This window comes from Archocentrus centrarchus, unplaced genomic scaffold, assembly GCF_007364275.1.
Source record: "Archocentrus centrarchus isolate MPI-CPG fArcCen1 unplaced genomic scaffold, fArcCen1 scaffold_44_ctg1, whole genome shotgun sequence".
Classification (NCBI taxonomy): Eukaryota; Metazoa; Chordata; class Actinopteri; order Cichliformes; family Cichlidae; genus Archocentrus; species Archocentrus centrarchus.
The window spans coordinates 879332-889778 of NW_022060270.1; the positions used below are offsets into that span (position 1 = coordinate 879332).

General features: G+C 46.4%; 1 protein-coding gene across 1 annotated transcript; it reads left to right on the top strand.

Annotated features, from left to right (window-relative positions):
* Positions 1-1387: 1387 nt before the first annotated feature.
* On the top strand, positions 1388-6401 carry lamtor3 (late endosomal/lysosomal adaptor, MAPK and MTOR activator 3). Its single transcript, XM_030724991.1, has 7 exons — positions 1388-1476; positions 1663-1700; positions 2734-2768; positions 2852-2910; positions 3136-3269; positions 4662-4725; positions 6185-6401. The coding sequence occupies exons 2-7, from the start codon at positions 1692-1694 to the stop codon at positions 6256-6258; spliced, it is 375 nt and encodes a 124-aa protein (XP_030580851.1). The 5' UTR covers positions 1388-1476; positions 1663-1691; the 3' UTR covers positions 6259-6401.
* The last annotated feature ends 4046 nt before the right edge of the window (positions 6402-10447 follow it).

The following is a 10447-nucleotide window of genomic DNA, read 5'->3' on the forward strand; positions in this document are numbered from 1 at the left end:
GCCTTCAGCTTTCAGGCCCCTCTTCTGTGGAACCAGCTCCCAGCTTGGATTCAGGAGACAGACACCCTCTCTATTTTTAAGATTAGGCTTCAAACTTTCCTTTATGATCAAGCTTATAGTTAGGGCTGGATCAGGTGACCCTGAACCCTCCCTTAGTTATGCTGCTATAGGCCTAGGCTGCTGGGGGGTTCCCATAATGCACTGTTTCTTTTCATTCACCTTATTTACTTTGTTTATACTCCCCTCCGCATTTAATCATTCGTTATCATTAATCTGTCTCTCTTCCACAGTGTGTCTTCTGTCCTCCCCCCCTTCAGCAGATGACCCCCCCTCCCTGAGCCTGGTTCTGATGGAGGTTTCTTCCTGTTAAAGGGAGTTTTTCCTTCCCACTGTCACCAAGTGCTGCTCATAGGGGGTCGTTTAGACTGTTGGGTTTTCTCTGTATTATTGTAGGGTCGCCTTGAGGCAACTGCTGTCTGTGAGCAGAGGATAAACTCACAGTGATGAGAGATATGCTCATGGTCATAAGTGTAATCTGCATGCATCCTGAGTGTGTGTGTGTGTGTGTGTAGAGTGCTTCACAGCACAGAAACAGCATTGGTGCAGGTTATAAATGATCTTCTCATGGCCATAATAATCAATCAAAATAGTCCAGATTTTTGGGACCAAGCAGGGGCGGGCTGGGGTTGAAATTCTGCCCGGGAGCTTGGTTTGGAGAGGCCTTTTATCCGATCGTACAATGAAGCAGCAAAAGGGGAAAAAAGATCGTCAAAAAGTTAAAACCTTCATTTGTGATAAAGGTCATAGTCAGGCTGTATTATTTATGCTGCAGTAAGCTTAGGCTGCTCGGGGCTTCAGTGGATAATGAACCAGAAACCTGTGGCTGTCAGGTGAAACACTTGTGAGCACATTATGGGATAAAAGGAAATGAAAAATAATGAGAAATAAAGAGCATAATAATATCCTGAACATATTTATGGAAGCCATCAGTGTTGGAATCTGTCTGCTGTAAAACGTACAGAAAATCCTTCATACCCACAGCCAACAGTTATACACAGCAGATGAGCTGTCACACATATAAATGTCCTTCTGGGATCAATAAGTTATTCTAATTCCTAAAAGAGAAACAAACCAGCTGCAGGATGATGGAGGCAGGACATTTCCTATCATATTCAGATCTGGATGCAGTGATTTAAACCACGTATCAGTGTAACAGGGCAATAATATAGAGCGCAGTGTGAACAGGACGGACCCACAGACAATGTTACACGGTTACAATCACGAGGCTGAGAGCAGGCAGCTGATCCACAACCTCCGCACACTGCAGCTCCACTCCACACCAGTCGGTGGCGCACACGCACCACTTTGTCGTTTACCAACCACCAACATTAGGAACACGAAGAAGAAGTCATGTGATTTTTTTCCCGTCTCGTTTCCTGATTAGTGAGCGTTATCTTTTTGCTTTGTTCATAGAAGGTTTGTGGACTTTTTAAAGATTTAAATGTGTGTTTTTGTTGTGCTTGCAGAGCTGCTTCGTGATTTGTTAGTAACACAAAAGGCAGATAATAACCCAGATCATCATTAATATGATAGCGTGCTTTGTTTTACATGTAATGAATGTATCGGTGAGATCAGCTGATTGGGGCTATTTTCTCCGTACAGGCGTGGAGCGTCCTCGGCATCAGGACATCATGGCTGATGTAAGTCTGACCTCCTCAGGGAACATGTAACTATAGATGCAGACGGACGATGTTCCAAAGTACCGAGTTAGTGTTCATGCAAAGCGAGATTGATCCTGTGTGTCTGTGTGTGTGTGTCTGTGTGTGTGTGTCTGTGTGTGTGTGTGTGTGTGTGTGTCTGTCTGTGTGTGTGTCTGTGTGTGTGTGTGTGTGTGTCTGTGTCTGTGTGTGTGTGTGTCTGTGTGTGTGTGTGTCTGTCTGTGTGTGTGTGTGTCTGTGTGTCTGTCTGTGTGTGTGTGTGTGTGTGTGTGTGTGTGTGTCTGTGTGTGTGTGTGTCTGTGTGTCTGTCTGTGTGTGTGTCTGTGTGTGTGTGTGTGTGTCTGTGTGTGTCTGTGTGTCTGTCTGTGTCTGTCTGTGTGTGTGTGTCTGTGTGTCTGTGTGTCTGTGTGTGTGTGTGTCTGTGTGTCTGTCTGTGTCTGTCTGTGTGTGTGTGTCTGTGTGTCTGTCTGTCTGTCTGTGTGTGTCTGTGTGTGTCTGTGTCTGTGTGTCTGTCTGTGTGTGTGTCTGTGTGTGTGTGTGTGTGTGTCTGTCTGTGTGTCTGTCTGTGTGTGTGTCTGTGTGTCTGTGTGTGTGTGTGTGTGTGTCTGTGTGTCTGTCTGTGTGTGTGTCTGTGTGTGTGTGTGTGTGTGTGTGTGTCTGTGTGTCTGTCTGTGTGTGTGTCTGTGTGTGTGTGTGTGTCTGTCTGTGTGTCTGTGTGTGTGTGTCTGTCTGTCTGTCTGTCTGTGTCTGTCTGTGTGTGTGTGTGTCTGTGTGTCTGTGTGTGTGTGTGTCTGTGTGTCTGTCTGTGTGTGTCTGTGTGTCTGTGTGTGTGTGTGTCTGTGTCTGTGTGTCTGTGTCTGTCTGTGTGTGTGTGTGTGTGTGTGTGTGTGTGTGTGTGTGTGTGTGTCTGTGTGTCTGTCTGTGTGTGTGTGTGTGTGTGTGTGTGTGTGTGTGTGTTGCAGCATGGTGGCTAGCTCTGTCCAAACCCGTCTAACATGTTGTGAATGATTTTCAGGATCTGAAGCGATATCTTTACAAACAGCTGCAGAGGTGTGTATTACTGAAGTAACACAATCTCCAGTGTTCCACATGAGGATGTTTAATTAGCGGGTTGTGTTGTGTGTCTCCTTCAGCATTGAAGGCCTTCATGCTATTGTAGTGACAGACAGGGACGGTGTCCCAATTATTAAAGGTAAGAAACCCTCTGAAGGTTCAGCTGGAGGGGGGGGGGGTTCTCTCAGAACCCACGACAGCTCAGGAGAGCCAAACATCTCAAAGGCTTTCACATTTGCAAAAAATATTAATTTAGAGAAAAATGTAACTGTGAGTTGGTCTGTGGTGAAAGTAAAGATAAGGTGTATATTATAATCAGTTCTCTGCAGATTTGTGTTCTGACACAGTGTCTGTATCCCTGCAGTTGCCAATGACAACGCCCCGGTTCACGCTCTGAGACCTGGCTTCCTGTCGACCTTCGCTCTGGCCACAGATCAGGGCAGCAAGCTGGGCCTCTCCAAAAACAAGAGCATCATCTGCTACTATAACACCTACCAGGTCAGGCCCCAGCTTTCCAATAATTACATACAGTACTATGGTATATTTGACATATACTAGTCCAGCTCAAATGTCCAACTTCTGAAGTTCTATTCATTTATACACCTTACAGCCAAAAGTAATCACTCATCCATCCAGATCACTGAGTTCAGGTGTTCCAGTCACTCACAGGTGTATAAACCAGCACCGAGGCATACAGACTGCTGCTACAAGCATCGGTGCAAGAATGGGTCGCTCTCAGGAGCTCAGTGAACTCCAGCCTGGTACCGTGATAGGATCATACCTGTGCAACAAGTCCAGTCCTGATTTCCTCACTGCTAAATATTCCACAGTTAATGGTATTAATGGAAGTAATCAGAAACAACAATTTGTGGTAGGCCACGAAAATGAGAAGGCGAGGTCAGCGGGTGCTGAGGAACAGAGTTCAGAGACCTCCAACCTTCATGTGACCTTCAGATCAGCTCAACAACAGTGAGAGCTTCATGAATGGGTTTCCATGGCAGCTGCATCCAAGCCTTCCATCACCAAGCTCAATGCAGAGTGTTGATGCAGTGGTGTACAGTGTTGATGCAGTGGTGTAAAGCACGCCGCCTCTGGACTCTAGAGCAGTGGAGACGTGTTCTCTGGAGGGATGAATCACACTTCTCCATCTGCCAATCTGAGGGAGGAGTCTGGGTTTGGTGGTTGCCAGGGGAACGGTACCTGTCTGACTGCATTGTGTAAAGTTTGGTAGAGGGGGAGGGGTTATGGTGTGGGGGTGTATTTCAGGAGTTGGGCTCGGCCCCTTAGTTCCAGTCAAAGGAACTCTTAATGCTTCAGCATACCAAGACATTTGGGACAGTTTGATGCTCCAACTCTGTGGAACAGTTTGGGGATGGCCCCTTCCTGTTCCAACATGGCTGCACACCAGTGCACAAAGCAGCTCCATAAAGACATGGATGAACCAGTTTGACTGGCCTGCACAGAGTCCTGACCTCAGCCTGGTCAGAAATTCCATAAACACTCCTAAACCTGTGGAAAGCCCTCGTTGCTGCTAAAGGCTGCGCATAAAGCAAATGAAACCCTGTGGATTAAGGATGGATGTTACTCAGGTTCATATATGTGTGTGAAGGCAGACGAGTGAATACTTTTGGCAGTATTGTGTACACTGAGTACTCGGTTTGGACTCCTGTACCAGCAGCACTGTGGTGTGTTTCGGGGAGTCCTGATCTTTATCAAAGTTTAATCTCATTACCTCCGCTGCCTCTGAGGTCAGTGTGAGTGGAGTTATCAGAACAAACCCTTTATTAGCACTGATCCCACAGTTTTCCTGTAGTTTTCATGAAGTAAATCTTGTGATCACCTTGTCATTGAGTGTGTTTTTATATCTGTTTGTGTTTCCTGATTGAGCAGATTGTGCAGTTCAACCGGCTGCCACTGGTCATCAGCTTCATTGCCAGCTGCAGTGCCAACACAGGTAAAGTTTCAGCCAGTGATCATGAAGGTTTCATGTTTCAGGATTCAGCTGCTGTCACTGCAAAATCAGCATTAGAAACAGGGAGGCAACAATCAGATCGTTTCATTGCATCTTTGCTCTGGACTGAAAAACTCAGCTGCAGGGCCCCAGCTGTTAGAGCTTATGCTGTGGTAGGTCAGCCAAAGGTGAGCTGTGTGGAAGCATTTCCCATTTCCTGCACCAGTTACAGTAACAGTTTTAGTCTTAACTGCGGTCAGCTCAGTCAACACAACTGATTCATTTTTTTCCTCCCTTGCTCAGATTTAGTAAACTCATGTTTAGTTTGGCGACGTGTGCGACTAGTCGCTCTTATTGTCAGTGGTCGGTAAATGTTTGTCCTAAATGTTATGCAGCGATCTGCCACCAGATGGAGCTGCAGGCCTGACATCATCATAGAAAAATGCCATAATTCATCCTGGCCTGATCTTTTATTAGGTCTAATATTGTTAGTTATTTTTGAAGTTTTACAACCCTACAATCATTTCCTCAATTTCTGACTCCGTCTCCCAAGTTTGTACAAAGAAGCAAAAAACTAGAGAGACAGAGTTTGTACCTGAAACAGCCTGAACACAGCAGAGAGCACGACCGGGGGTCCCATCTTATGTGTCTGTGTGTGTGTGTGTGTCTGTGTGTGTGGCTGTGTGTGTGTCTGTGTGTGTGTCTGTGTGTGTGTGTGTCTGTGTCTGTGTGTGTGTCTGTGTGTGTGTGTGTCTGTGTGTGTGTAGGACAGCACTATGCAGGAGCCTGAAAGCTTCATTTCATTAGTTTGACTTGAATCCGTCTCAGTAAGTGTATTTTGTTCAGTGTGACTTTGTTCCAGCTTAAATGTTGCTGTAAAAAGTGCTGACTGATGTTTTTATCCACTGATCACTGATCAGTGGATAAAAACATCACTGGCACTGCAGGAAAACAGGTTAGTGCACGGCAGCTGTTGCAGTGCATTGTGGGTTTTGTAGTTATGTGGTGGCAGAGCTGTTTACTTGCCAGCCGTTAATAACCATATGAAATGATCTGTCAGCGGTGGCCCACCTGCAGGTCCCTGTGTGTTCACAGCTGTTAGTGAATATGGCAGGAAATGGCAGATATTACTGCTGTGGTCATCTGTGCTCACGCTTAGCAGCTGTGACGGTCCTGCTGTCATCTCCTTTTCTACTTAATATTTTTACTGATCTCCTGCTCAGTGTTGAATGAAATTGGAAGTGTGTAACGTAGGTTTGGCACAGTGCCTCAGAGGGTTATTTTTGTGCATTAATTGTGTCCTCGTTAGATTTGTAAGTCTTGTCACTGCCGTGGGACTGTAGAGTCACAGGCGACTCGTTCCTCTGGCAGTGCCATGAGGACAAAGGGCCGGTCTGCACTCGACGTGTGATATGACTTAGTGTCCACATGTGTATCTCATATTTACACTGTGTGTCCTCAGGTCTCATCATGAGCCTGGAGAAAGAACTGGTTCCACTAATAGAGGAGCTAAGGCAAGTGGTGGAAGTGACTTAAGCTGTGACGGACGCACTGATCCCATCCTGCTCTCTGGCATCGGAGGCAGCACCTGCACATATCTGCTCTTCTCTGCACCTTTGGATGCTTCTCTGCTTTCTGAATTGTGGTCTCATTAAATGTTTCATTCTAAACAACTAAAAGCTCATTGTTGTTGTTTTTGTTAAGGCCAATATGAATATTAGACCTGGGCCAAAATTTCCATGGATGTGATTTCACTGATAGGAGGTTTTTCTGTGAGGACTTACAGCAATGTTAGCTCAGTGATGTTTATATAACCACAACAACGGTCAGCGCAAGCTGCGATTACATGTGTGCGTGTGGAGTGTGCTGCTTTATAATGTTCACTGGTAGATGCCATCGGTCTGCACAGGAACCAGCAGTTACACTATGCCATATACTGAAGTGAATATTTAGGTTTATATGACTGGAAGATGTAAGTGTGGTTTTGCACAGAGTAGAAACTGCTTTGTACACAAAGCTCACGTTAGTGAGGTTCTGCCTGAAGAGCTTTGTATGGAGAGAAAATTGACTCAAATATCTGTGTGTCTGTAATACAGGATTTGTGCGTAACCTGCTGGATTTGTAATTTTTTGTAATACACGAATCACCTGATACACACGCACAAAACGGCGGTTACGAGTGCACAAAGTTTTTGAGACACATTTCACGCTTCCGGTGAGCTCCCAGATTCGTGCGTAACTTGGTGCGTTTAATGCTGGTACAAAGCTGGGTCATCTGAGTTTTGTTCTGGGTCAAGTGTTTTTTTCCCGCTGAACTTATTTCACTCTATACTTGTGCCGAAGTGGAAAAGACGATTTTCTGTGGAAGATGGGATACCTCAGCACCCTTTAGTTATAACACATACACCTACATCTATTTTTTAATATTCTAATACTATTTACATATGCATTTGTGAGCTGTACAAATGTAATTATTTGGTTAAAAGAAACGACCACTAGGTGGTGCAATGCTTCTCTGGCTCGGAAAACAGCCAGTCAAACTCTGAGAGGCACAAAGGAAGAGTAGGCGACTGTTATGGCAGGGAATCACGGTGGTCTACCCTCAGAAGTAATTTAAAGTTAATATCTGCACACTTTGCTATCCGATTATAATGAGTATTTTTAGAGATTGCGTTTTATGTGTCAAGTAGTTTGATACTTGACACACACTGGGGTGGCTGTAGCTCAGTAGGTAGAGCAGGTCACCTACTGATCGGAAGGTCAGGGGTTCGATTCCTGGCTACTCCAGGCTACATGCCAATGTATCCTTGGACAAGATACTTAACCCCAAGTTGCTCTCCAACCGTTCCGTCGGAGTGTGAATGTGTGTGAATGTTATATAATTAAAAAGCACTTAGCTTAGTAAACATGGAAGTGCTTGTATGAATGGGTGTGCATGGGTAAATGTAAAACGTGTTGTATAAGCGCTTTGAGTGCTCTGATTGAGTAGAAAAGCGCTATATAAGAACTAGTCCATTTACCATACAGTTCTCCATGCATTTCTCTGTTAGCTTGAACTCATCTTTATGTGAGCTAAGCTACTTTAGCTGTTGGTAGCTAAGACAGTACATTCCAGATCTATGAAAGCTATCTCTAAATTTATCTCCAGGCTCAGATGTTTTATAATGCCTCTCAGAGTTTGACTGGCTGTTTTCCGAGCCAGAGAAAACTGTTCAAACAGGTGATGCTCTGGGTGGGAGGGATCAGGACCTTCTCAGGTATCTGGAGCCAGCAAACTCCTCCAGAGGGATGGCTGGCAGCTGTGTTTCTGATCCTCTGAAGAGCACATCTGTCTGCAGCCGAGCTCCCAGCGTATCGGGCAGCGATGCAGTACGTGATCACGCTCTCGACGGGGGTTCGGCAGAAGGTCACCAGCAGACTGTGATCCAGTTTGTTCTTCCTGAGGACCCTCAGGAAGTGTAATCTCTGCTGGGCCTTCACCATCGCTGCACTGCTGTTGACAGACCAGGTCAGCTCCTCTGATATGTGGACTCCAGGAATCTGAAGGAGGTCAGTGTCTCCACCACGTCCTAACTGATACAGAGAGGGGTGTGGTCTGCTCTGGTCTACAGTGACCCTCTTGGTTTTTAAGGTGTTCAGCAGCAGGTTCTTAGCCAAACACCACATGGACAGATGTTTCACCTCATCTCTGTATGTTAGCTTATAAACAGCTGCTGGTTATAAAAAGTGCCAAGAAGTGATTTCCAGTATCGGTGAAAAAAAATGATTGGCTGTATGGAAACTGTTGCAAATGACTTTCGGCCTGTAATCTGTCAAACTGTCTCATGAATGATATCAAGTCATTTTGAGCCAGACCGAATGTTCCTGTCACAGGCAGAAGCAACAATCACTTTGTGATAAAGTGATTTATTTATCAGGGTAAAAAGAGTCATTGACATTAAAAATGTAATTTTTTAAGAGATCTGGCCAAGAGGCAACAGAAATTGGAACAGTTAAAGCATCACAGTTCTGTAAAGATCCTTGAAGTGGCCAAAAAGGACCAGACTGATTATCATGTAGGTACAACTAGAAAAACAGAACGCTGAAAGATTTGAACTGCAGTGCTTAAAATACCTGAAAGCTAATTTTCTGAGTAAACACAGCTGACATCAGGAAAGAACTGAACAGAAGAGCTCAGGTTCTCCAGATAGAACCTAAACTGAACTGGATCCACTGACAGTGCTGTTTAAGAGCACAGTTATGGAGTCAAACACATCACAGTGTGTGAAAAAATAAAAACTCTGTATGACTGGATACATGTTATGTCATGTTAGTTTAGAGAGAATGTCTGCTTCTTCTAAAAGCCAACTGTGTTTCCAACTCAGGCCAGTTTGTCCTGTCTCTTGTTTGTGCACCAGTCTCAGGTGCTGCGGTGCTGCATGATGCTGTCACTGCGACCCCGGGCCCACCTCCCCCTGCCCTGTGCTGGGGTGTGGGAGGTCGGGGTGCCTATTGAGCCACACACACACACACACACACAGACAGACTAAACATCACTCACAAATGTTGGGTCTTGAAGAGGCCACGTGCAGAGCCGCACGGCCACTTGTCTCTGCTTTTTAACTGCATTACTGTCCTTATAATTCACAACACATCTCGAGCCTTTGGGCAGGCATGTTACCCAGAGGTTGATGAGATGCGGCGGCTGAGGTGGCCCCACTCAGATCCTCATTACTGTCTGTCCCCAAATTTTATTTGCACTGTTCGAGAACAGTTTTGGGGTTTGGGGGGGGCAGTGTGGGCGAGCACTGACGACGGTGCTTGTAGCACAACTGTCCCCTCAATTTTAACTGCACCCTATACACCTCATTCATTCGCAAACATAAACTACATTCATCAAAACACTTACAAGTTGGGGAGGGGGAGGGCTGGGTAGGTCATCCCACACCCTGATTTCTTACGCCTCTCCCGGGGTGGGGGTTGGGTGGTTCTTTGGGGACCGAGTCCCTGTTGGCCCTGGGGTGTTTCCACGAATGAATGGATGAATGTATGTCTTTGTGTATTTTTCATAGTCTTTGTGATGGTATGTGGGTGGGTGAGTGTGTGTGTATGTGTGTATCTGTGCATATATGTGTATGTGTCTTTGACCTGGCTCTGGGCCTTATGCCTTGCCTCCCTGCTGCTCCTCCCTTGTCTTCTCTCCCCCTACCCCCCCATCCCCCCAGGGTGTGGGTGCCTTGGGGTTCCTGGGCAGGGCTGGATGTTCTGGCTTGGGCGTTGACCTGCTCCCCTGGGGTTTGTGCTTCGGTGTGGGTGGGGTGGGGGGGACTCTGTGGGGTGCTGGGCGGTTCTCGGGCGCCTGGGGCCCTGCCGCCAGCCTTCTCAGGGGGCTGGGGGCGGGGGGCTGGCTTCTCGTCACCTTGGGTTCTCTGGGGCCCTTGCTCCTCGACTGGGGGGGTGGGGGGGGGGGGGGGGGGTGCAGTTGTCTTTGGAATGAGTGGCTGCAGGTCTTCATGGCTCTTGATGGGCTGCTGGTGGCCCGGGTTTCCTGGGGCTTTCTCTACCTGCCTCTAGCTTCTGATGGGCGGAGCTGCGGCGTTCTGCCCTCATTTCATGACACAAACACCCCCATAATCACAACACAACAAAATTGTTGGTTTGCATAGCCATGCTTCATTTGTTTTGTTTTTCCCACACAAATGTATTTTGCCAAGTATTGTTACAGGTTCTCTGTTACAGGTTCAGCA

Excerpts from the sequence above, each read along its gene's own strand:
- lamtor3 (XM_030724991.1), top strand. Across the intron at positions 2,769-2,851 it reads CTTTACAAACAGCTGCAGAG|CATTGAAGGCCTTCATGCTA; the intron begins GTGTGTATTACT and ends TGTCTCCTTCAG. Across the intron at positions 3,270-4,661 it reads GCTACTATAACACCTACCAG|ATTGTGCAGTTCAACCGGCT; the intron begins GTCAGGCCCCAG and ends CTGATTGAGCAG.